This window comes from Talaromyces amestolkiae (genome assembly GCF_001896365.1).
Source record: "Talaromyces amestolkiae strain CIB chromosome Unknown scaffold29.1, whole genome shotgun sequence".
Taxonomy (NCBI): domain Eukaryota; kingdom Fungi; phylum Ascomycota; class Eurotiomycetes; order Eurotiales; family Trichocomaceae; genus Talaromyces; species Talaromyces amestolkiae.
Genome location: NW_024468065.1, coordinates 178,437 through 204,003, shown reverse-complemented (window position 1 = coordinate 204,003; position 25,567 = coordinate 178,437). Strand labels below are relative to the sequence as shown.

General features: G+C 48.7%; 8 protein-coding genes across 8 annotated transcripts; 5 read left to right on the top strand and 3 right to left on the bottom strand.

Moving 5' to 3' along the window:
- Positions 1 to 681: 681 nt before the first annotated feature.
- Positions 682 to 1,312, top strand: BHQ10_010122 (uncharacterized protein; the record flags this gene model as incomplete). The annotated part of the gene is made up of 3 exons (XM_040872718.1): positions 682 to 873; positions 929 to 1,105; positions 1,154 to 1,312. 3 exons carry the CDS (start codon positions 682 to 684, stop codon positions 1,310 to 1,312), a joined length of 528 nt encoding a protein of 175 aa, XP_040738624.1.
- An 875-nt stretch (positions 1,313 to 2,187) lies between these two features.
- BHQ10_010121 (uncharacterized protein) lies at positions 2,188 to 3,336 on the top strand (the record flags this gene model as incomplete). Its single annotated transcript, XM_040872717.1, has 4 exons — positions 2,188 to 2,232; positions 2,294 to 2,576; positions 2,635 to 2,709; positions 2,768 to 3,336. 4 exons carry the CDS (start codon positions 2,188 to 2,190, stop codon positions 3,334 to 3,336), a joined length of 972 nt encoding a protein of 323 aa, XP_040738623.1.
- A 1,193-nt stretch (positions 3,337 to 4,529) lies between these two features.
- On the top strand, positions 4,530 to 5,966 carry BHQ10_010120 (uncharacterized protein; the record flags this gene model as incomplete). The annotated part of the gene is made up of 3 exons (XM_040872716.1): positions 4,530 to 4,610; positions 4,896 to 5,459; positions 5,514 to 5,966. 3 exons carry the CDS (start codon positions 4,530 to 4,532, stop codon positions 5,964 to 5,966), a joined length of 1,098 nt encoding a protein of 365 aa, XP_040738622.1.
- Positions 5,967 to 6,575: 609 nt separating this feature from the next.
- BHQ10_010119 (uncharacterized protein) lies at positions 6,576 to 9,491 on the top strand (the record flags this gene model as incomplete). The annotated part of the gene is made up of 8 exons (XM_040872714.1): positions 6,576 to 6,596; positions 6,667 to 6,753; positions 6,802 to 6,828; positions 6,878 to 7,255; positions 7,311 to 8,987; positions 9,041 to 9,100; positions 9,160 to 9,339; positions 9,411 to 9,491. The coding sequence occupies 8 exons, from the start codon at positions 6,576 to 6,578 to the stop codon at positions 9,489 to 9,491; spliced, it is 2,511 nt and encodes an 836-aa protein (XP_040738621.1).
- Positions 9,492 to 9,645: 154 nt separating this feature from the next.
- Positions 9,646 to 11,478, bottom strand: BHQ10_010118 (uncharacterized protein; the record flags this gene model as incomplete). Its single annotated transcript, XM_040872713.1, has 3 exons — positions 9,646 to 10,775; positions 10,836 to 11,352; positions 11,404 to 11,478. 3 exons carry the CDS (start codon positions 11,476 to 11,478, stop codon positions 9,646 to 9,648), a joined length of 1,722 nt encoding a protein of 573 aa, XP_040738620.1.
- Positions 11,479 to 12,826: 1,348 nt separating this feature from the next.
- BHQ10_010117 (uncharacterized protein) lies at positions 12,827 to 14,930 on the top strand (the record flags this gene model as incomplete). The annotated part of the gene is made up of 3 exons (XM_040872712.1): positions 12,827 to 13,358; positions 13,408 to 13,889; positions 13,938 to 14,930. 3 exons carry the CDS (start codon positions 12,827 to 12,829, stop codon positions 14,928 to 14,930), a joined length of 2,007 nt encoding a protein of 668 aa, XP_040738619.1.
- A 186-nt stretch (positions 14,931 to 15,116) lies between these two features.
- On the bottom strand, positions 15,117 to 18,710 carry BHQ10_010116 (uncharacterized protein; the record flags this gene model as incomplete). Its single annotated transcript, XM_040872711.1, has 6 exons — positions 15,117 to 16,230; positions 16,309 to 16,415; positions 16,467 to 16,603; positions 16,657 to 17,088; positions 17,153 to 17,172; positions 17,902 to 18,710. The coding sequence occupies 6 exons, from the start codon at positions 18,708 to 18,710 to the stop codon at positions 15,117 to 15,119; spliced, it is 2,619 nt and encodes an 872-aa protein (XP_040738618.1).
- A 4,094-nt stretch (positions 18,711 to 22,804) lies between these two features.
- BHQ10_010115 (uncharacterized protein) lies at positions 22,805 to 24,804 on the bottom strand (the record flags this gene model as incomplete). Its single annotated transcript, XM_040872710.1, has 7 exons — positions 22,805 to 22,818; positions 22,880 to 22,945; positions 22,998 to 23,660; positions 23,719 to 23,899; positions 23,957 to 24,292; positions 24,350 to 24,631; positions 24,697 to 24,804. 7 exons carry the CDS (start codon positions 24,802 to 24,804, stop codon positions 22,805 to 22,807), a joined length of 1,650 nt encoding a protein of 549 aa, XP_040738617.1.
- Between the last annotated feature and the right edge of the window lie 763 nt (positions 24,805 to 25,567).

The following is a 25,567-nucleotide window of genomic DNA, read 5'->3' as shown; positions in this document are numbered from 1 at the left end:
ATATTACTCAATCGGGCCACGTGATTGGTGGATGGAGGCTGATCCCGCACTTGTGGCTGACTCTGGCTTGACCACCCAAAACGGCTAGACTAAGTCTCAGCCACATCTTCGCTTAAGCGGAGGGCCACAGCCCTAGCACCCAAGAACTTCACAATCCTCCATTTTCGGCTGGAGACAAATCAGCGGCATATCCTTTTCACCAGGAGTATCAACACGACAAACGACACAAAGTGAGTCAATTCTCTTGTATCTTGATGAGATTAAATCATACTAACTAATTACTTTACAGATGGGTACGTTCAATTCGTTTTTTGCGTTGTCCTGCGATTCTACACAACCCTTCAGCTCGATTCTCGACTTGTCATGGAACCGATGTGCGAAAATTTCAAACACTATATGAAGCAGTATTACCGGACAGAGGCGGCATTTGGTGTTCATCATGCGAGTTGTGAGGGTCTGGGAGGTTGCGACGATAGATTTTTCGATGTTGAACCCTTACGATCACAGGAGCTAGCCAGGGAAAAAATTTCGATGTTGAAAAACAACGAAAGGACTAGATATTTCATTGAACACAGCGACTACGACTTCACACGACTGCGACGACATCCTGACAAGCGAGAATCGAGCTGCTGGGCTTTCTTTCGAGGAATGAATCGTCATTTAATTTACGGACACTGACAGATGCTAGGCCGTCTCATCGAGTACCAGGTCATCGGGCGCCACTTGCCCACCGAGGCAAACCCGACCCCCAAGTTGTACCGCATGCGCATCTTTGCTCCCAACACAGTTGTTGCCAAGTCGCGCTTCTGGTACTTCCTCACCAAGCTCAAGAAGGTCAAGAAGGCCAACGGTGAGATCGTCAGCCTCAACGTGGTATGTACTGCATGGTGAGATTTGCACAATAGCATCGAACTAATGAATTGTCAAGATCACCGAGAAGCGTCCCACCAAGGTCAAGAACTTCGGTATCTGGTTGCGTTACGACTCTCGCTCCGGCACCCACAACATGTACAAGGAGTTCCGTGAGCTCAGCCGAACCGATGCCGTCGACTCCTTGTACCAGGACATGGCTGCCCGTCACCGTGCCCGCTTCGGCTCCATCCACGTACGTCTGATCACTATCAGTCTACGGAAACTCACTAATATGAACTAGATCCTCCGCGTCGTCGAGATCGAGGACAATGAGAGCATCCGCCGCCCTTACATCAAGCAGCTCCTCACCAAGGACTTGAAATTCCCTCTCCCCCACCGTGTCCCCGCCCAATCCAGCAAGAAGGTCTTTGCCTACAAGCGTCCTTCCACTTTCGCATAAGCATGCTGTGTTTTCTTTGGGGTTTGAGGATTTGCGGTTCAATGATTGTGTAATGGCCATAGCATTCATATGTTTGTTACAAAAAATTCAATGAAAAGTTCAAACATACGAGTTCAGACGAGTTAACGTCATGTCGGATACAAAAGCTGGCTACTTTTTATAAAGTAGCATTGAGGATTCATATGTCATGCTAGAGATGCCCTTTTTTATCTAAATGATATCACATGTTCAATGATTTCAGCCCTCGACTGAAAGCCCGCGATACTAATCGATCGACGTGATTGGCCAATTGTCTGATGGTCACTGGTTGATCTGCCTGGACCGAGTTAAGGAATTTCTCCATATTTTCATGTGTTCCTACACTCGACTAGAATTATGACAAAGTTGAGCGATTCCAGCGTAGATTCTCAAGTTCTTATAGACTGAAACCCAGAGTCGGATAGCCAAGTCGCCATCCGCAGTCAATGGGTTATTCATGGCCCGCCGGGTGCCGTTTACCGAATCTCTGGTTACCGATTCTACTAAAACCTCGTCCGTTGTACTTGAGAAACAGTCAATTAAGAAATCTTGAGAGCTACGAAAAAGGAGGTAATTTCTTATATAGATAATAACTGGAGACTGAAACGCTCGCTCGCGATGTTCAAGGCCTACTACCTGATCGGGAAACGGCCCGGGTTTGCGTCATGGCATCTTTTAGTTCGGACCGCAGGTACTCCGCCCTACCTTAGTCCATTGAAAAACATCCGCCGAGCACAACATTTGCTTTGCTCTTTCTACCACTACGCTCAGCAGCAATATTACTATTGTGTTAATTGAAGACTTATTCATCACTCTTTTCCCCTTCTCTTTCTTTTTTGGAGCTACCAACCTTCACAATGTTCGCCAGAGCCACTTTCAGGCTCTCGCAGCCTGCCAGACAGGTACCAGAAGCTGACAAATCCCCCAATTCTCGAGAACAGCCACTGATTGTTGGACTTTTAGAGCTTCCGCAAATACTCGACCGAAGCTCCTGCCAAGAGCAACACATTGCAAAACATCGCCATCGCCGTCGGTGCCATTGGTGTAGGTACGGGCGTGTACCGGTATACGCAGAGCAAACCAGTAGTCGCTGAAGAAATCAAGGAGCGCGCAAAGGTGTTTACCGGCGGCGACCAGGGATTCGTGGACTTGAAGCTCAGCGACATTGAGATTTTGAGCCATAATACCAAAAGGTACCGATTTGAGTTTGAGGATAAGGAGGCTGTTTCTGGTCTGCATGTTGCCTGTAAGCTCTCTGCTCGCGTGCGTGTGTGAAAGTGATGCGTACTGATATGTATGGATAGCTGCATTGCTCACCAAGTACGCGCCGCCCGAGGGCAAGCCTATCCTTCGTCCTTACACCCCTGTTTCCGATGAAGGTATGTACAGTTCCGCGGACTGCAAGTCCGATTTCGAACAGCTCGCTAACTGACCCAGACACACCTGGATACTTGGATCTCATCGTCAAGCGCTACCCCGATGGACCCATGTCTTCACACCTGGACAGCATGAACGTTGGCCAGCGCCTTGACTTCAAGGGACCTTTTCCCAAGTACCCCTGGGAAGCCAACAAGCACACCCACATTGCCCTGATCGCCGGCGGTACCGGTATCGCGCCCATGTACCAGTTGATCCGCGCCATCTTCAAGAACCCCGACGACAAGACCAAGGTTACCCTTGTCTACGGAAATGTCAGCGAGGAGGACATCCTCTTGAAGAAGGAGCTCCAGCACTTGGAGAACACCTACCCACAGCGCTTCAAAGCTTTCTACCTTTTGGACAAGCCTCCCAAGGAGTGGATTGGCGGCAAGGGCTTCGTGACCAAGGAACTCTTGAAGACTGTCTTACCTGAACCCAAGGAGGAGAACGTCAAGGTCTTCGTTTGCGGACCTCCCGGCATGTACAAGGCTATCAGCGGTGGTAAGAATGGGCCCTTTGACCAGGGCGAGTTGGCTGGCTACTTGAAGGAGCTTGGTTACGACAAGGAGCAGGTCTACAAGTTTTAGGCCTACGACTAATATGACATTACAATTTGTTTTGTCTCTGTATCCTCTATACACGATTGTGACATATGTGCGATAAAATAGCCTGATTTGTTTATGTTGCGATTCTGCGACAAACATATATACGCAGATAGATCTCCAGCCTTAGAATTGAATTGACCATTCAGTTATATTTAGCTTGTATAGTCGAGGCTACCAGTAAGCTCCAGGCCGATAAAGCGGGCTTGCATGCCTAAACACAGTGGCGCCAGAACACCCAGCGTACCTGTAGGTATATTCAGCTGTTTAGTCTGCTGGGAATCGAATAGAAGAAACTCTAATTACACGCATACTTGTTGCAAACAGCGTTATATTGTTCATGCCCATTTTTACATTGTAGGTATAGTTAAAGCAAGATGTTTGTCTCTTGCTAAATGCAAGCGCCGAAGAACCGCCGAGGAGTGCGGGAGGGACAGCCGGCTGTTAGGCTGTGCAGCTGCGCCGAGTACGGGGACTGCAACGAAAATACTAAGTAGACTACGAGAAGAATAGAACATAACCGGGGGGTCTGAGTCAAGACATGTTCTCAGAGAATATATACGCGCTAGTAGAGAAAAAGAAGACAGTGATGGATTATCTATGTGGGAAAAAGGGCTGTGTTGGACACTCTATTTGGGTAGTGCTTCTGAACAAACAACGAGGACAAGTACCAGTCAGTCAACTAAGAATAGTGGCAGTGGTCAGTGAGGCCAGGGCGCAAGTCGGAACAACCAGGCTCTGGCGGAACAGAGCGGCTGGCCCAATGAAAGCGGGTGAAACAGGGAGCTCTGAGGCAGTTGGCGCCTGGCCTGCAGCTTCTGCAGCGCTAGACCGAGCGTGCGCTGGGGCACCCCTATCACACAGTGTACTGTGCTAGTTCGTACTACAGAGTAGTTATTGTACAGTGTGGTTAGGGGAGTCCTTTTCACAGTCCACGGGCAGTGTGCCCAGTCCCGCCTAGCAGACAAAATCACTCTGAGCGGACTCCCACTATTTAGTGGCCCCAATCCCCCCGCCGCCTCCCGCTGGCGTAAAAAAACTTTTCCCTCCTTTCACTCTCTCTCCCCCAGCAGTCCCTCCGCAGCTTTTCTCTCTGCAACCACCCTTACTCCCCAAACCGTGGACGCGTCTGCTTAGCATTCTCGCATACCACAGTTCACTACACACCACCATCAATCATGTCACGCAAAGACGAGTCCAAGGCCAAGGATGCCATTGTGACCGTCAACATTGACGACTTTACTCGTACTCGCGACTCGGTAAGTTTTTTTTTTTTTTKCTTTCTCTTCTTCTTAACTTAGCCTTGCGCGCCCGCTATTTTCTTGTTGTTGCTTCGCGTTGCGCCCGCCGACACCACCACACTCCCTCCAACCTGCAAACATAACGCTGTCTTCTTATTCTCTGTATTCTGATCCAGCACATGTGTGTTTGATCTCTCTACACTTTTCAGAGTCGCGCGATCGCATTCTACGTACCAACCTATTATCATCCCATTGTTTTCTTTGTTGGTCTGCCTTTGCTTCCTGTCGCGCGCAATGGCCAAGCCCACAGCGGCACCCCTACCACACGCTATCCCCAGCCCCGACATTGCCAGTAGCCTGCAACACGCCGCTCTGGAAATCCACAGGGCCAGCGCCGGCATCCTCTCACTGGGCGACCATTCAACTCAACAGGAAAAACAACTAATATACTCGCAGGTCATTGTCAATCTCGCTGCTTTGCAGGCGGCCATCTCTGATTTGTCGCGCGCCTACATTAACCATGCAAACACTATCCTAAGAGGTGGTCCCGTCAACCTCGAGACCAGCCTAGGCTCTGGTCTTGCTGGTGGTTTCGCCACCAGCTTGCTTGAGAGTAGTCTCTTGGGTGGCGCCTTAGGTCAACACGCGCTTGGTCAGGAGGCCAAACTCGAAACTGGCGAGAAGAAGAAGCGCAAGCGTGCTCCTCCCGACCCAAATGCGCCCAAGCGTGCCTTGACTCCGTACTTTTTGTACATGCAGCACAACCGTTCGTTGATTGCCAACGAGCTTGGTCCTGATGCCAAGCCCAAGGATGTTGCTGACGAGGGTACCGTCCGTTGGGCCAACATGTCTAATGAAGAGAAGGAGGTACGTTTCTTAATTCGTACATTGTTTGTATGGAACGGGAGCTAACTGTCACAGGTCTGGAAGAATCTTTATAATGACAATCTTGCCGTCTACCGCGCCAAGATGAAGGCTTACAAGGCTCATAAGGCCGGTCTCCCCGTCCCGGAGGATGACAACGCCAAAGCCGACAGCCAACTTCAGCAGAGCGTCGCTGCCGAGGTTGAGGCCGAGGAAGACTCCGACTCTGACAGCGATGATGAGGACGAAGAAAGCGCCGACGAGCCAGCCAAGGAGCCCACTCCTCCTCCCAGCAACAAGCGCCGTCGTGGTGGTGCCAAAGCCCCTGCCTCGCCTGTTGGCACTAAGAAGGCTTCTCCTGTGAAGAAGGCCGCACAGCCAGTACAGCCAGCACAGCCTACCCCTACMCCCGCCAAGAAGGACGCCCCATCACGCAAGTCTTTGGGCGCTTCTAGCGAGGGCAAGCGCACCAAGAAGAAGCGCAAGAGCGAAGTCGGTGCGGACGAGTAAACTCCAAACCCATCAAATGCGTCCCGGCGAGCAGTATAGATTTATATCATAGCAGCTCGTGACATGACCTGATTATACTGGCTTAATTCTTCTTGTCTTATACTTTGCGCGGGATTTTCTGTGGGAGTCTTTTTCTGGGGTTTCTTTCTGTTTATCTTGGTAGAGCCAGGCGTGATGTGATGTTGTTGGTCGAACATCGACTATTCGTTAGTATTCTTAGTATGGGTGCTCTTCTTGAGGATGGAGCATTTGATACCAAAATTGAATCAATTGACAGGCATACTGAAGCTATTCGTACTTGTGTAGAAGGAAATAGGCTTAGCAATAGCATCGTCAAGGCTTATCCTTATCTTATCTCTGCAAATTGCGGCCAACCACAGACAATCTTTCTCGAGACCCCGCATCACATTCCTCTTCTCTATGTTCTGTCTCTATTTATTCTTCTACTTGAATGATTTATGTATAATCTCAAGCTGTCGTTGAATTACCTGAAATCCGCACTGCCTTCAAGGTCTGCCCATGTTGTGCAGCCCGTTTCCAGATTTTGACAGTATATCATTGGACGGATAGAATCATTCCCCGGCTGACTAGGCACTCTTGCGAGACACGATGCAGCTAGTTCCCAAAGAGGTTGGTTTTGCTTACGCCGTCAATTATTGTGCAACACTCAACACGAGCTGTATACTGAACGGGGTTGCAGATCGATAAATTGGTGATATCGCAGTTGGGTCTTTTGGCCCAGCGCAGGCTTGCTAGGGGTGTGCGTCTGAATCATGCTGAGGCTACGGTATGTACTGATCTCGTCGTCTGAGGATACGATCTAATACTGTAACAGGCTTTGATTTCATCGAATCTACAAGAAGTATGTGAATATATCGTTATCAAATGATCAGCTAACTCACCACTCACAGCTCATCCGCGATGGCAACCACACCGTCGCCGACCTCATGTCCATCGGCAAAACCATGCTGGGACGCCGCCATGTCCTTCCCTCTGTCATATTCAGTCTCGTAGAACTGCAAGTCGAAGGCACATTCCCTACAGGGACATACCTGGTAACCGTGCACCACCCCATCAGCACCGACGACGGAGACCTCGAAAAGGCTCTGTATGGAAGTTTCCTTCCCGTACCACCCAAAGAAGCATTCCCAGACCCGGATCCGGCTGATTACAAGCCTGAGAATCGGCCAGGGGCTGTAATTATCGTTAAAAATTCGAGAATTACGCTTAGCGAGGGTCGGAAACGGATTAAGCTCGGGGTTACGAGTAAGGGTGATCGGCCGATTCAGGTATTTCCTGTTTCCTGCGGCGTGAAGTAAATTGCTCAAGCTCATTTATGTTTAGGTTGGATCGCATTACCATTTTATTGAGACTAATCCACAGCTCCATTTTGATCGCGAAAAGGCGTATGGATATCGTCTGGATATCGCCGCTGGCACTTCCATCCGATTTGAGCCTGGTGATACCAAAACAGTTACGTTGGTCGAGATCGGCGGGAACAAAAWCATCAGCGGTGGCAACTTTCTTGCTTCTGGCAAGGTAGATATCAGCCGCGTCGAAGAGATTCTGACTCGGTTGCAACAAGCCGGATTCGCGCATGAGCCTGAACCAACCGCCGATGCAAGCTTGATTGCGCCTTTCTCAATGGAACGCGAGGCATACGTCCGCATGTTCGGACCAACAACCGGCGATCTTGTTCGGTTGGGCGCGACTAATCTCTGGATCAAAGTCGAGAAAGATCTGACTTACTACGGCGATGAATGCAACTTTGGCGGCGGAAAGTCGCTGCGCGAAGGCATGGGCCAGTCCTCCGGAAAGACGACCAAGGAATGCGTGGATACTGTCGTCACAAACGCTCTAATCATCGACTGGAGCGGTATCTACAAAGCTGATATCGGTATCAAGGATGGTATCATTGTCGGAATCGGCAAAGCTGGTAACCCGGATGTCATGGATGGAGTGCATCCGGATCTTATCGTGGGATCGTCGACAGACGTGATTGCTGCTGAGGGCAAGATTGTGACTGCTGGTGGATTCGATACGCATATTCATTTCATTTGTCCTCAGCAGATTAATGAAGCCATTTCGGCAGGTATCACGACCATGTTGGGCGGTGGAACGGGACCGAGTACTGGAAGCAACGCCACCACCTGCACGCCGGGACCAACGCACATGCGTCAGATGATTCAGGCATGCGATTCCTTCCCAATAAATTTTGGAATCACAGGCAAAGGAAATGACAGCGGCAAGGAAAGTATCCGTGAGCAAGCCATCGCTGGAGCAGCCGGTATGAAACTACACGAGGACTGGGGCAGCACACCGGCTGCGATCGACACTTGTCTCGAAGTCTGCGACGAGTTTGACATTCAATGCATGATCCACACCGACACACTGAATGAATCCGGTTTCGTCGAACAGACAATTCAATCCTTTAAAAACCGCACAATCCACACATATCACACCGAGGGTGCTGGCGGCGGGCACGCACCTGATATCATCTCGGTGGTCGAGCACCCCAACGTGCTACCCAGTAGCACAAATCCGACGCGGCCATTCACCCTCAACACTCTCGATGAACATCTAGACATGCTTATGGTCTGCCACCATCTCTCAAAAAATATCCCCGAAGACGTAGCTTTCGCTGAAAGCCGGATTCGCAGCGAAACCATCGCTGCAGAGGATGTCCTCCACGACCTAGGCGCTATTAGCATGATGTCCTCGGACTCGCAAGCAATGGGTCGCTGCGGCGAAGTCATCCTGCGTACATGGAACACAGCTCATAAAAACAAAGAGCAGCGCGGCGTGTTACCTGAGGACGAAGGTACGGGTGCTGACAATTTCCGTGTTAAGCGATACATAAGTAAATACACCATCAACCCGGCTATTGCGCAAGGAATGAGCCATTTGATTGGTAGCGTCGAGGTGGGCAAGTTGGCTGATTTGGTGTTGTGGACGCCGGACAATTTTGGAACGAAGCCTAAACTTGTTGTTAAGGGGGGAATGATTGCGGTTGCGCAGATGGTATTTTTGCCTCTTCATCCCTTATACTACAACCGTCACTGATGATACTGCAGGGAGACCCTAATGCATCAATCCCCACCGTTGAACCGGTGATCATGAGACCGCAATTCGGCGTAAGCCCTTTCCCTCTTCTATTCGGACTTGGAAATATATAACTAACCAACATCAAAAGACATTCGTCCCCTCAACATCGATAATGTTTGTCTCGCAAGCATCTATATCCCAAGGCGTGGTGCAATCATACAACCTCCGCAAACGCATCGAGCCCGTTCGGAATTGCCGTAATGTTGGAAAAAAGGATATGAAGTTTAATGACGTGATGCCGAAGATGAAGGTTGATCCGGAGCGATATGTAAGCCCCCTCCTCCACCATGTTTTTTTTTTCTTGATAGAGTGTATGAAGCTGATAACTGGTTGGTATAGACTGTTGAGGCGGATGGAAAGCTTTGTACGGCTGAGCCGGCGACGAAGTTGCCTTTGACGCAGCAGTATTTTGTGTACTGATGAAGGATTTCCTACTTTCTTGGCATGATGTTTCTCATGTATCTGCTGTGATATTGAGTGTACTGAAATGAATATGAGAAGTAACATTGAAAAATATATACATCGAGGAGCTAGAATAAGCGCATAAAAAACGATACAGTGCTCGCTTCGATACCTATGATGCATTTGACGATGGAACAGTTCGATGATCGACAGGTGTACCCAACAACATCATGGCCCTCCTCTGCATCATCTCCCTTCTCTCGGGGTCATAGCTCTCTTCCGATCGTCTGTTTGTATCCGCAATTCCTGCCGGTGCCGGTCTCTGAAGATGCGAATTTGCCTCTAATGATCCAAACGGCTCCTCATCTTGATGATAACCTGGGCTTCGCTCGTCATCATAATCCCTCGCCAACCAAGCACGGAATCTATCCATAATGCCTGCCCCCGATGAAGACGTTGAAGACGGCGAAAATGGTACATCCTGATTCTCATACACCGGACTCCCCACATAGATCCGCTCACGACCACGACCATGGTGGTGATGGCGATGTCTGCGCCTCAACCTCCTCCTCCTACTTCTCTCCGCCCTCCGCACCAACAACGCACCGATCTGCTCCTCCACAAACGACTCTGGTAATACACTATGTTTACAAACGGGACATGTACTACCGTCCCGCGCGAGGAATGTGTCAATACACTCTGGATGGAAGATGTGTGTACACGGCAGTTCGCGAATGAGTGAGTTTCCGGCGACGAAGTCGTCGAGGCAGATGGCGCAGGTGTGTTGAGAGAAGGTCAGAGTTAAGGTTTGGCTGGAGACTGGTCGCCGACGTTTTCCCACGGCGCGGTGGGTTGGTGCGGTCGCTGAGGGAAGTATTTCGGAGAGGATGGAGGAGAGGGTCTCGTCTTGCTGGTCGGCGACTAGGGTGAGGGTTGACGAAGAGGGTTTGTTGGTGCTGTCGATTTCTGTCTCAGTAACTTTGACTTCTGTATCATTCGACTCTTCGCTTGCATTCTCGGGCGTCCCCTTCTCTTTCAACGCTTCCGCCTGCTCACTCTCCTGTCCTGGATATACATAAACCGGCAACGCGGACAGAATATGCGGCGGCACAACAAGCCGTTTAATCCCCAGGTACTCCAAATCCACCTCCCCGGACACAAGCCGTCGCTGCAACGACTCTCTCCTTTTCCTCTGCACATGTCGTAAAGTGATGAATGCAAAAACCACCATGAGCACTATCGCACCCATGATGGCGAGGATAAAGACCCATATACCGGGTGCGTTGGAGGATTGGTCTGGTTCTGTACATCCATATATCAGTCAACAACTTTCGTCAGCAAAGAACAATAAGTGGTACATACCCAAGTCCACCAGAGCGTATAACCTCGCGCACTCCGCTATAGTCTGTGCATCACTCCCATTTCCATGCCCACCATACTGCTCAAGCTGGTGCATCAAATTCGTCCCCGCTGTGCCTGGGATGGCATATACGGAGTAATCATTCTCTTTCTTCCATTGCCCGGCATCCCCCAAATCCCAGATCGGACTGTCTGAGGGTGCCGGTTTGCCGGAATCCCGGCTTTCGGGTTGGTAAAATATTAGGGCCTGGACGTCATCTTGCCGTGATGCGGAGAGGTAGGCGCGTGTGCACTCGCGGCTCACCCATGGCGCGAGACCAATTGTGTCGTGACTGTCAGCAGGTAAATCGATGCGCCGGGTTGCGTTGAGGGGGATGTAGGGTGCTGTGAGATTGTTGCAGGCGGCATCGCTGATACTGGGTACGTACAAGAGGCCCTTGAAGGATTCTTTGTTCGGAGAGTTGGTGTTTGAGAGGGTGCGAATTGTGCCGTCGACGACGTAGCGGAAGAGGATGTTTCCCTGTTGCTGTTAGCTCTCAATTTGAAGGATAAGGGGGCTGAGGAGAGGTACGTTGCCGTTACGGAGTGGAGGAGCACAGTGCAGTGTCCCTGGTCCTGCGAAGAGAGTGACTGCCGTGGTACTCATCGTTTAGACAGCTGCATCAGGACTATCGGTGTACTTGCTGGTAGTGTCGCTTGATGATCCGTGAGTAGATAGCAATTAATCATCATCGTATACCTGGTTCCATAATACTTGAGCCTACACTCAAATCACAAAGCCAACGTGCGGAGATTGTTTTGATTGACTCGAGAATTGCAGATATTGAATACTTTTGTAATTAGGGTTATACGCCATTCCGGAAGTGCCGAATCGGGAAAGAATGTAAACACATGTTTGCGGAATTGGGAATGCGGAAGTCATTTTGCTTCGCTCTAGTTGTTTTCGTTTGCATATCAGCTTCATCCTCTGACTGGTATTCAATTGCTGCACTCAGACATTATTATTCTGGTAGTATGGCGGTAAAAACGAGGATGGTTATTGTCGTGACGATCATGATGCCCTATTTTCCGGATGTCAAGGACGTTGTAGAGAGTCCTGAACGCATCGTCGGGAGGCCACACTACGAAATTCACCAAGTGCATACACAGTATGCAGTATGATGAAATGCAATCGATGCTCGTGTCGTGTGCATGCGTTCCTACCTCGGTACTGATACTCATGATGCCCCTTGCTTATATCTAGATCGGAAGTATTTACATAGACGCCCAGGTGCCGGCCCGCCAGGTGGTAGGGAATGCATACTTCCTCCGAGACTTCTTCCATATATAAACAAAGGACTACGTAGTAAATAGCGATTTCTGTCATACATGGTTGATTACATATGTAGCGAAATAGGCACCTCCTGCGAGGAACAGTGAAATTCAAAGTCATAAAGGGTAAGACCGAAATATAGGTAGATAGCTTTAGTAGCATCCCCAGTTTTGAGCTGATTGCGCTATAAAACTAACATGTTTACAAGGGAAATTTTTCGTAGTCAAGTTAATAGGCTCATAATTGAGATGTTTATTGAGGAAAGATGTGATGATATGGCTGCGTCTATGTCCAATCAGACCCAAGACCAGTGGCTAGCGCGGCTCTTGTCTGGCTTGCCGATCTGCTCTAGCTGATTGGCTCTTAACAGTCATATATCACGTGACTGAGCAGTGGCGGCTGTCCATGCTTACATAAGACGTCACTGGACGACACCCCAGAAGGCGCGATTCATTTATCAACATCTGGGGAAGCCCTTTCTCCATTTCTTGTGACACTATCATTGTCTGACCTTCACAAACACTCAAAAATCAATCTAGCTTGTGGTCTACTGAAGTGCGTTCAGCTACATTTAGACCAGCTACCAGCTACGTCCAGATTCCCAAACGATGCGCCCCAACTGTTTGCCCTTTTGACGGACTTCTCTATCGCCTCGACACATCGCTTATTCTTTATTGACAACATGGCAAACAAGAGCAAAGGCAAAGGCCGCGACTCGCGCCAGTCGCGAAGTCGCAACACAACCCCCAGCTCCGGCCTGAGCGCGAGCACGGCAACCGCGGCTTCGACAGCTGCTGGCTATCTCGACAACGAATTCGCGAAACTCTTTGCTGGAATTACCGTCCAATACTCCGATCTTCTCGAGCAGTCTGGCGGGGGCGGAAATATTCCAGATATCAAAACATTAGAGCTCATAAGCGAAAACCTCAAAACGCTTAGCCAGTTAGCTGATACGCGGGGCGATACGTGCAACGCCGGGATGCGAGAGCTCTCACAGCGGAAGAAGGACGTGATCGAAGACCAACACCAGCAGGAAATGGAACGGGACGCGGAGGACAGAGTGAAAATGAAACGCGAGGCGGATGACGACGCAGAAACGAGTAGAGCGTTCAAGGGGCATAAATTGAAGAAGCGCAAGGAACGCCCTCCAAAGGAGGATCGCCCTCTTGCTGTTGGTGCTCATGAAGTATCTCGTCAGGATGGAGGAGAGCTTGGTATGTTGTTCACTCTCATATCTGGATATAGGCAACTAATCAAGTACAGGCGATCGCAAGCGCAGTCGCGAAGCTGCCTCGCCATCTTCTAAAAAGTCTCGACAGACCGCTGCCACAGGTAGCACATCCTCGCTCTCTCCCCCTTCTTTAGCCTCTCCAACTGTCAAGGATGAAGAAGCGGCAGCTGAGGATTCTGAAGAGGATAGCGATGACTCGCATCAACCAGAACCAGCTCAATTAGTCCCCCAGTTCCAAGTATTCGGACCAGACCCATTGAAGTTTGATGATCCAACCATCTACCACATCCGCGACGTGACGCCCGAAACTACAGATGATATGAAAAGGGAGATTTACAGTGTGGCACATTTCCCACCCAGTGACCTACTCCATATGATGGCGGGAATTCCACCAGATAAAGATTTCAGCAACGCAAAGCCGACAAATCAAGTCAATGCCAACACTTTTCTGACCTGGGTTGATCCTTTTGTTCGTCCTCTGACTGAGGAAGATATTGCTTTTTTGAAAGAAAAGGTCGGTTATTAACACAGTATATGCTACTTACGATGCTGACTTTTGCAGGGCGACCGCACAACTCCTTTTGTAATGCCACCTCGTGGAAAGAAACATTACACCGAGATCTGGGCGGAAGAAGATGGGGCAATGAGCATTGACAACCCTAACGATAAAGACAAACTCCCACTGAACCAGGGCCGCGGTAACATCGACCAGATCACAGACGAGGTTGCAGAGACGGACAAGGTCTCAGTAGCACCGCTCGTCAGTCGTCTCTATTCTCTTCTACGGTATGAACATCGGGTAGACCCGGATGAGAACAGTGCAAATGGGACGACAAACGGAGACACATCGATGAACGGGCTTCTGGGAGGAGACTCATTTATGGACTTGGATCATCCACTTGGCGAATCGGAGACAAAAACTCAGCCTCAACCATCGGCAACCTCTTTCCCCGACGCATCTCCCAATGGCTTCAAGGTCCCGGCAGCGAAACTGGAGCATGCACAGTTGGATGAACGACTAAAAGCCGAGTTACGCTATGTCGGGTTCTTGGGTGCAGAAGACAACCCCGACTTTGACGCTCATTACGACGACGATATTGCGCAGCGACTACGCTTACTGCAGGGCGAGCTCAAGAAACAAATGCTCACCAATGGAGCGCGCAAGACGCGACTTTTGGAGATTGCCAAGGAACGCATGGCATATCAAGAATACAGCACGATCCACGATGACCTTGACTCTCAGGTCCAGCAAGCGTACCTCAAACGCACACGTACACTAGGCAAAAGCAAAAAAGGCTCGCAAGCCAAACATCGACCCGGCGGCGCGGGCGGTGGAAGTCACGTCGTCAGTGCCGCGGGCGTTGGCCGGCCTGGCATTGGCGATATGGCGCGCACACTCATGGACCGTCGCAAGCGCTGGCATGATTGTATCGGGCCTGTGTTTAAGGATAGCAAGACTACTGTTCCTTCGAAGGAGGAAAGTATATTTGATACTGCCACGATGGCGGAGTATGAGAAGGCCGAGTTGGAGGGGTGGGATGAGGATCAAGAATAGCCGTCGACTTTATCATAGATGATGATTATGTACATATTTATGACTTTTGATTTCAGCTTATCGTGAAGGTATTCAGGCGTTTGGAGGAATCATGAAGTGGATGTCTTCATGTCAACAGTAACCCGACAATCAGGCGTTAATCACATGCATCATTTTCATAGTATCAAATTAAATTGTATTGTTCGATTATCGATGAATAATATGCACAACCCAAGGAATCCGTCTCAACCTCCCTGTCAACTCGCGCTCACTAATCTCTAACTCTGTACAAATCTCGTCAAAACAATGCTGTCCATCTAGATACTTTTCCAACGCTTTGTGGTTCTGATGGAATCGGATTGCTTCCTGCGCTGTTCCGCCTTCTTTGCTCTCTTCGTCGGCGAAGTCGTCGTCTGGAATGCTTCCTGTGGAGTGGTTTTCGCTGTTGAGATTGTTGTGTTCGGTTTCTTCGTGAGTGTGGGTTTGGTGGCGAGGGTCGGTGTCAAAGGATGTACTGGCTGAGCCGAGGCGGAGGCTTATATTGTTGCTGTTTGTGTGGCTGTGATTCTGGCTGTGGTTGGTGTGGGTGTTGTTAGTACTTTGATACGAACTCGACATGATGCCGGTTTGTTGCTGTTGCTGTTGCTGTTGCTGCTCGTTGTCATTTCGACCATATCGGATCGAATTATCTCTACTAAACATCGCATCCTCACCAGCAGTCGTAGCACCACCCGCAGAATTCATGGACGATCCTAATCCGCTGCCTATACCACCACCACCCTTAACTGAGGATGTAGACGCCGCCTTGGATAACGATTTCATATCCGCATGTGACGATGTATACACAAAGCMTTCCGGTCGTGGTCCGTACGCATATTTGTGAACTCGATACAAGAATCCCTTAATGATGCCGAACGTGATAAATCGTCGAATATCGACGTTGGCGAGTTGTCGCGCGTTGAGTGTGTACCATTGCTTGACGCTTTGGCCCTGTCGTAGGCTCGCATACAGCTCTACTAGGCCAACACCGTCGAGGTATTTTCGTTTCTTCTTTGGTCGGCGTCGTGTTTCGGATAAGTATGAGCCTACATTGTTCTTGTGAGTGTCGTGGTTGTTGTCGTTGTCGTCGTCGTCGTTGCTGTCACCAATCATTGGCCAGATAACATCCTCTATATCCTCGATTGGATGGTGCGAAACGCTGCCTGATAAGTCGCCGCGATACTCAGAAGAAGGAGGGGATGCCGGTGCCATGCGCAATGAAGTTGTCGGCGCAAAGCGAGTATTTACATATCGAGCGCATTCCTGCTGCATGCCTTCGTCGCTAGCAATGCTCGAGTTAAAGGAAGCTGTGGGTGCATATATAGCTGAAAAGGAAAATATGTCCAATAGAAAGACACACCCGTAGTATAGTAAGTGCCGTATCGCTTTGTAAGCTAGGGAAAGTTCGACGTCGGCGAGTATAGAAATGATGCGCACACTGTTCACGCCGTTGATGTATGGAACAATCTGCGAATGTTAGACATCTGTACTTCAAGGACTGGGTTTGGAGGCGTCTACTTTTTGCAGCGTAAGATCCCAATTTTCATCCAAAAACGCCTCAAATCGAACAGTAAACAACGGAACATCCCACGCCTTCACATACGGCGGTGCAGGATAGACAGGAAAAAGCTTGAAGTTCAACGTATTCAACTTATCTTCAATCCTCCCTCATCAGCAACATCCATATCATTAACCGCAGCGCACTCACCTATAGGAATCATGCATTCACTATAACTATTCAAATCTTCCATCAACGTCTCACATAGGCTATACACTTTCCCCTCCCCACTCTTCGAAAAGTCGCGACTCAGGAAACAACTCTGTTCTTCCAGCCCATGCATCAAATCCGCAAGTTTCTGCACAATGCTCTTGTATTTGCTGAAATCCTCCTCCTCAGCCAACACGAAACAGAAGTTGAATATGAATTCGTTTCGGTCATATTGGACCGATTTCATGCAGATAGGGTAGCCCAGAATGCGGTATCCGTTTGTGCAAACTTGGAGCAGGTTACCGCATAGTTCTTGACGCGGGATTACGAAGAAGGATATGTCGGAGAAGGTGAAGAAGGGGGCTTGCTGCGGTGAAGCTGTAGGGGAGGGGACGATGGCCCCGTCGGGAACTTGGTGGACAACTTTGGGGCCTAATTTAATCGTCAGTGTTGCGATCTTGCTGGGTGAATGGCAGATCATGAGCTTCTTGTTTACCTTCCTGGGTGTCGAATTTGCTATAGAATATTGCCTTTATCATGATGCGCAGTCGTCTCTAGCATAAAACACAATTGTTTCAGCTTGGTATACCCTTCCCAACTGGTATTATATGACGATGCATTGGAGTAACTTGATTGATCGCATTGGCTGGTGTAGAGGAAGAAGAAGCTTCTGCGGGGAAGGTTGATCGATAAGATATACTGGAGCCGCCAGTGGAGAATACACCACCAAATCATATTTTATTTTATGTAATGTATGAGAACACTCTCCTGAAGGAATACATTGATTATTCAATAATTCTAAATTAAGAATATGAGCTGCTAATTCGGGGCATTTTCGCTAAAGCTAAAATATAACGGTCAACATGCCGGATATTGAGCGCGTATGATGTGAAAGGAAAATTGACCAGATGATAAGCAAAATAGAGAAGTCGCAAGGGTATTTGTGAGTTTGCCAAGCTAAAAGAGAAAGCAATAGTCTAAAAGCAGGACTTGGAGTAAATAGAGTAAAAGAAATCAAGGAATGCCAACCGTTGGAGAAATTGGATATGCCTGCAAGTATTAGCGCGCGCCTGCAACGCCAGAATCGCKCCTGATCTGATAAAAAGTTGCACAATGATGAATTTGTCGTGAAACTACGACTGAGCGAACGAGTCGAAATGGAATAAGGTGTTTTATCGAGCGACCCCCGAATGATTAGTGGGCGGACGACGAAATCCTGATTCCGGGTGTAAAGTAGGAACTGACGCTGTCACCGGTTGTTGCGCTGCTATTGCCAGTTGGCTCATCAGGGCTGCGCTTTGTGCCGGCATTGCTGAAACAGAGCTATTTGGTCTTGTCTCCAGCGGTTGGCCAGTCCGCACTACGTCCACCATATCATAGCTGCCTCGTTCACGCGCTTCCTTGAGCCATTGCTCCCATTCCTCATCCAGGGGGATGTTGTGGCCTCGTTCGCGAGCAGCTGTCGCGTAAATGAGGCGCTGATTAAGTCGTACACCGTAACTCTCCATTTCTTCGTCGCTATAGTCCCCCTCGTCTTCGGCCTTCTGCTGTGTTGTCGCCAACGGAAGTAGATCCTGCACAAACTCCTCCGGTGTCACGGGGCCATCTTCGGGAGTTGAGGGTTCCGTCTCATTTGTGTGGAATCGAGCGGAAGGTTCTTGTGACGGGGTGGCAGGACGCACGCTGTCCGCGGTCGTGTCGCGAACTTTGATGCCTTCTTCTTTTTCGTATCTCTCTCGAGCCGATAATGTTCCTTCCCAGCGACAGAGCGCCAGTATCTCCTGCTTGGTCAAACCAAGCTCGTCAAAGACCTTGAACAACTTGCGGTGCCATGGGAAACGACTCAGCCGCATGCGATGAGGACCATACGAGTAGTCGAGTCCAGGGTACTGTGCTTCGATCGAATCGAGCGATCCATAGAAAGCTGCTGTCTCAACCCTCACTTCTGGAACTAGATTCCGCGTGATGTGCACTGAGAACGACGGTGGGTCGGCGGGTTTGGGTCGAGGGAACGTAGTGTTGTAGACGATTTGTGCGATGGATGGTTTATGCATTTTGAATGAATGGTTCGGTGAGGGTTACACGTAGCACGTAGCAAGGATATCGTTACGATTCGGCGAGCCGTGTAGCTAGATAAAGTCAGGTTATGCTCATTCGCAGCAGTATTCGATTATGATTCTTATTTGGAGAGCAGGAAAGGCGAGAATGAAGAAGATATGAAAGGGAACGTACTCAGGCAACAAGTGTAGAAACAGCTGCCAATGGCCTCTTGACCACGGCTGTGTTCTGGAACAATAAATCAATGCTTGCTAAGCTTAGCTTTAATGGCCTCGCCGCCACCGGGACTCTCTTCCCGCTGCTCCGCTGACTGTTTATTTAATCTGGACGGGAGTGTTTCACTGTTTCACAGCCAGAGCACTGGATAGTCTGGCTGTGCAAGTAACTGCTTTTTGTGGAATGCAACGAGTCTGTCTGATGGACATGTGCATCAAGTCAAGGTCACCAGGTAATAGGTAGAAAGGCAAGTCCAGCGGGGGGTGGAATGGTGAATCTTATGTAGGTCCTAGAACAGCCAGGCTCAAAACAGCGCAATGAGTCAGGACTCAGGAGTAACCGGATGCAGTTTTCTGGTGAATATGACCGCAAATTATATAGATAGTACCGACAAAGATGCGACAATCAAGAAAAAGAGCGTGATGCCGGACAATTTATCTCTTCTAAATTTCGGATCAATGAGGCAGGAACGGCCGCTAAGTGGTCAGCAGCAAACTGAGATTGAAATTAAGCCCGCCTAGCTCCAGAAACTGCTGTCATTCTTTCTTTCTTTCTTCCTTCCTTCCCTCATTGATGATCACCCTCCAGTCCTCTTTATCTTGCGCGCGAATAGTTAATATGGTGAAGCAAACGAAATCGCAGATAGATTAAAAAAAAAAAAGGAAAGACAATTTACAACCTCGGACGGCGGAAGAATGATCGTTCTTAAGGCCCGACATGACAACGAGTACTGGCGATGGACAACTCGCAAGTGACCAGCGCATTCATCGCAACTGCAGCTCTGACAGGTCGGAAACTATTCTTTGCCCACAGCATTTTGACTATGACAAACTGCAAAACATAAAAATCCGATTCTAGCCAAGTCTTATGCTGTCGGTCGCCCCCGCCAGCGTTCATTGGCCACGACGCTACGTATTCGCTGCTGGCATTGCATCCAAGACTCCACGCTTTTTGTTGTGCCCGGCCCCGGCCACGGCGAATCGATGGCCATGAATGCGACTTGAGCCTGGTACTGTATAACCTTTCAATTTGGACTGGACAAGACATGGAGAAATATACAGAGTAGAAGTGGGAGTCTTACCTTTCGCAACTCTCACATAGTGTTCTCTAGCTCAAGATGTGAATGTACATCAATACTTCGAATATAATGCCGCCTCGGCGTCAATTGGACAAGAGTTTACTAGCTTACGGCCGGGTGGCGCAATGGTAGCGCGTCACTTTCCGGTGGTGAAGGTTGCGTGTTCGAGTCACGCCTCGGTCGTTTTCGCTCACTTCGTTTTTTTTGCAGTGTGAAGTTTGTATTAGGTTTTGTGTTCACCCAGTGATGATGAGAGCGCAAGTATTGCCCGCCCTATTGTATGTCGTCAGTCCCTTAATGCCAATCAAGACCTTCCCACCAATAGCTGACTTTGGTGAAGTTGAGATATCCGTCCTCGGTCCTAGAGTAGTCGCCGAAGTTGAGGCTGTAGCAGTCAGGCTTTTGCTGGTGATCCCCTCACAGTTGTCTCACTGCTTCCGTCTCCATGGTCAGGATCTATTGGAACACTCTATCAACCTCATGGTACCATCATGATCATCCTCGCCAGCTACTTCATACCATGCAAGATCATCTAGTAGGCGGGCTGCTTCTCGGTCTAGTTGGTTGCATCAACATAATCGTCATCTGCATTCTGCTCTTTTTGATACCATGCTCTCCGACGGTCCCTCGGTACTTTGCTGGACATCTTGAGAGGGCATGTAACAGTAGAATACAGGAGTGAACCCGCATTTCCCACATTTCCTCTAGCTCATCAATGTGATGCTGCTCCGTGAACCCCTTTCTGTAGGGCCAATTTTTGATTTCTAGATCTATCGTCTTCACAGTCATCTTTTGTGCTCCATTTCTCTCCTTCTCGTGCGATCGGAGTAAACAACTTGTCATCTCGCAGTTCAGACTGGAGTATGCCTATGATCCAGGTGCATCGGTCATGAGTGCTGCAAATTGAAATAGGTCCGCGATTTTGGAGGATTCGCTAAGTCTTTCTTTCACCAGACTACTTGTTGGAGCCGGTTAATTAACATAAATGCGTCGATACAATCCATGTCGACCTCTAGCCGCAACTCCATTTCACAAAGCCTCGTCCTTGAACGGCCTGGTGAGCATTCTCACTAAATAAGAGGACTATTTGTAGTGGGCTTTTTGAAATAAGGAAGCGTTTAAAAGCTCTGATCTGAACTAGATCTTGGACCGTCTGAGCCCGGGGATATGGAGGGTTCCTAGAATCGAACATCTAAACGAGAAAATTCTGTTTGTTGAAAATAGACTGCGCGACTCTTCATGGAGGGCGTATATATTTGTTATGACACATAAACCAGTACGCGCTGTCTGCACGTGAGGACAGCCAACTGGCAAGATAAGTTTTGGCGAGTTTTCGAGCGCGTCATATAAATAGGAAAGGAGGTAGTGATCTCGGTTTTCCCAAAGCCAGGAGACTGTTGAGCGATAGTAGTAGTCAACTGTCATATCCCCGGGTCTTGATGTCTTTGATATCGCAATCGATGTTGATTCATGCTGAGCGGTATTTGTCGATATATAGGCTTGGTCGAAATATTGGTGGAAGCAAGTCGAACAGGGGATCTCGCTTATGACCAAGATTCCATCAAAGTCATGTGGGAAGTTGCGACTGTACATGTATCCGACTCGAAATATATCGACTTCTTGGGGTCCTTGCTGAATTTTGATTCAATATCCGTACTCAATAGCTAGTTTCCTGAAGTTCGAGTTCGTCATCTGGTCAATTGTCCATGTTCCCCCATGAGCCATCTAGGACAAGAAAGAGGGGCGTTCATGGGCTCAGGCCATTCTTGGATATTACGGAAGCTGAGGACTGATTTCACGTCCCTTTTGTGAATTTTAATATGACAATTCTCGCTCCCCAGCCTAAGGATAGCATATCGACGGAGAACCAAGCGTGTAAAAGGAAAGAGAAAGAACTAGCCAAGTCGCCCTCACGAGCATTTATTACATGTAAATGTGCGTTCAGGGCGTAGTCGGTGTCTAACTAGGATGGAGAAGGACAGCCTTATCATGGCCGTGCTCTGGGGATCAGGGTTCTGGCACTGCTCCGGAAATGTCCTGCTCAATACCTGCTTTGAATTGTACATCAGATGAAATTCGTTAGATCAGAAGGAATGCGAAGAGTTGAAGAATCAAATTGCGAATGTTACATTCATGATTGGCCGAGTAGCCCAGTGGTAGGGCGTTGGTTTTCGGAGAGATCTCACCAAAGGTCGCGGGTTCAAGTCCCGTCTTGGTCGTTTTTTTGGTGATCAATTGACCCCTTACTAAAAAGTAGGTAGGCTGATCCGCTCCAGTTGTCGACCTACTGTGATCGTTCAATTTTTGCAATTTCTACCCCATTTTCTTCATTCTCCTCCATAGACCATTCTTTGACCTGACCTTAGCCATAGGAAGTCAATCAGCTATGGTATAAGTACTATCCATGCAGCCCCACTACTGCTCACCGACACCTGGTGGGTGATTGGCAAGTATCAAAAGCATAGAAGAATTGCCTGCAGGGCAAAAAGCTCCATGTTTATGGCTCCCAGGCGATTTCGTAGGGAGTAGTAGGCCTTTGAATAGTACCAATCAGAAAGTAATAAATATACAAAGCATAAAATAATCAACCCAGAGCTTCCACATAATGCAAGATCATTATAGAAAACCAAAAACAAAAAGCCCGATGCGCGACTCGAACACGCAACCGTCGAGGATTTAAGCAATTGACTTAAGTAGAAACTCGATACGCTACCATTGCGCCAATCGGGCGGTGAGAAAAAAGCCTCTATTTCAACACTAATACGTTGGCAGCGAATCCTGTTTACGTATTTTTTTTCAAAAGTTCGCTACTATGTACAGTCCTGTCAAGCGTTCTTTCTGCGCTCCAAAATCCGATTCTGGTTGGCTTACAAGGCTTGCACGCACTGGGATTCCGCTTGCCTGGGTCGCGGGCGACTCGACGCTCACGCATCTTCCCTATCACCCCTCAAGTTGTTGTCTATTGAACAATCGTTGCCTTGATGTTTACCCTCTTCGATAGCAGTCTCGTCATTCTGTTTCTGCTGCTTCTTGACACTACGCCATTCCATACGCAGGCCGCCTAGGATGGCAATACAGGCCATAGCGAGCGCGACTTGAAAACATACATGCAATGAGCCATTGTATGCCTCCAAGACTGCGTCATGATACTGCGGTGGGATTATCTCGAGGAGACCGGTGACACCAGCCTTTTTGATTTGCTGCGTCGTTATATCTGAAATGCCGGCAAGACGTCTAGCGAGTTGATCATCAAGCACGTTTTGACCGACCGAAACGAATATGGCGCCGAAGAGCGTCTGGGCGAAAAGCATGAGTGAAGCGCCGACAGAAACCTCATTGCGAGGCAACACCGTTTGAGCAGCCATATTAGGTGCTTGGAAACAAGCTCCCAATCCGAATCCGTACAAGACCTGATAACCGACCCATTGGCCTACCGATGTTTCGATGCCAAGGGTGTTGAGTAACCCTGCGCCAATAGCCGCCAAGATGATGCCGATAATCAAAAATGGCGAGTAGTAGCCAATCCAGCTTGTTAGAATACCAGTGAGAATGGTCGCAACAACAAGGGACAGAATGAAGGGCAGGATATGAACGCCACTCTCAACAGCCGAGTCGCTCTTTATAGCTTGGAACCAAATGGGAAGATAATAGGCTGCGATTCTGAAGTCAATTTCGGTTCAACCTTATTTTATCATTCCATCAAAACTTACTTATTAGCGTCTGATGTGCACCAACGCAACAGCTCACCCAGAAACCACAGGCAATGCTGCGCTGAACAAATATGTGGGGAGGGACCGTGGCTTTCTCCGCTTTCCAGACCTGAATCAGGACGAAGATGATTAAAAGCATAAAAGCGAGCACAAGCAAGGCGACTACGCGGCCATCATTCCACTAAAAGAGATCAGTTCTGCTTGGCCAGTCTTGTGAAACCTCATTCAAAATACCTACGCTATAGGTGAAACCGCCCCATTGCAGCGCCAGGCACAGACAGACGATACCCGTAACAAGTGCAAGCATGCCCTCGAAGCTGGTCTGCTGCACCTTGTGTTTCCAAGAGTTCGTGGTATTGGAATTGCTTGGGATATTCAGCAGGAAGAGTACGAATACGAGAACTGCGCCTCCTAGGGGAAGGTTGATATAGAAGCACCATCTCCATGTGACTTTCGTGGTGAAAACACCACCAACCAGTGGGCCGATGACTGATGCTATTCCAAAGCATGCACCTATCAACCCTTGATATTGAGGTCGCTTCTGTAACGGAACAGCATAGACAACTATGACGAGCTATTTTGCCACGTGTGAGCGATGCCTTAGATATGAAACTGGAAGACGGAGACATACAACTCCAGACTGGAGTCCTCCGGCTCCCAGGCCTGCAATGGCTCTGCCAATGATGAATGCGATCGAGTTAGGTGCCGCGCCGCAGATGGCTGAGCCAGCCTCGAATAATACAAGAGCCGTGAGGAAAGTTACCTTGACGTTTAGGAAGGTATATAACTTCCCAAATATCAATAGAAAAGCGCAGTTGGTGAGCAGATAAGCCGTGCCATACCAACCAACGTCGTTCGACGCGTGAAAATCGTTTGTGATCGCGGGAGTAGCGGTTGCTATGATGAGTTTATCCTGCAAACGCTTATTAGCGTGGGCTCATTCTACTTTGAGCGTTGAATATGCGTTTCATCACAAACCAAAGCCACCAGAAACATGGTTATATAGATGGATGTCATCAATAATGCGAATTTGAGACCCGAAGGGTAGACGAAGGCGTCATCTTCGTCTCTCTCTGGTGCCAACATATCGTCGTCTCACACAGTGTCAAAAGTGTTGACTTGAGTGATATAGATGGCTATCAGCGGTTGTTTCTGGTGGGACAAACTACACCACTATCTTCTGAATGGAGCAAGCGCAGGAAGGTCGGATATCAAAGCGGAAAAATCTATGTAAGTGAAAGTTGAAACCCCAGTCATCATGTCTCTTGAGCGTTCTTTATAGATGTTGTCTGCCTTCACGGACGGTGATCGTACAGCCTGTATAGTATCCAATTGCCCAATGAGATACTTCGGATATACTTGCACGTGATCACTGTCCGACCGTCCGCAGTTCGACAACCCTAACCCTTGATTTCACGTTATTTCACGATTAAAGCGCAGCAAAAGACCATGGACCTACTGATATCCTCTGAGGTTAACCGAGTCTATCTGTATTAGCGCCCAATAATCCATATGTGCTGGTGTAACTTTTTTTTTTATAGAGAGCGATCTCAACTTATTTCCACACTAACTTAGGGTTAAAGTTGCACCTCTGTATACACACTTTTGAATTCGATCAATTGAGAAGGCACCAATAAACTAAATTCATACTGTCATCCAGCATTTCTTATTGAACCTGCTCATATAACATTTCTCTATACTGGTGACCTTGTCACGTGTTACTATGTACTATTTTCTAAAGCGTAAGGTACTCCCGGCAGGAACTTGTTCTCATGAAAATTATGATATACCAGTTGACGGGATTATTACGAAATCGTTTTTGTGAGATCCGCTGATATGTACCAAATTA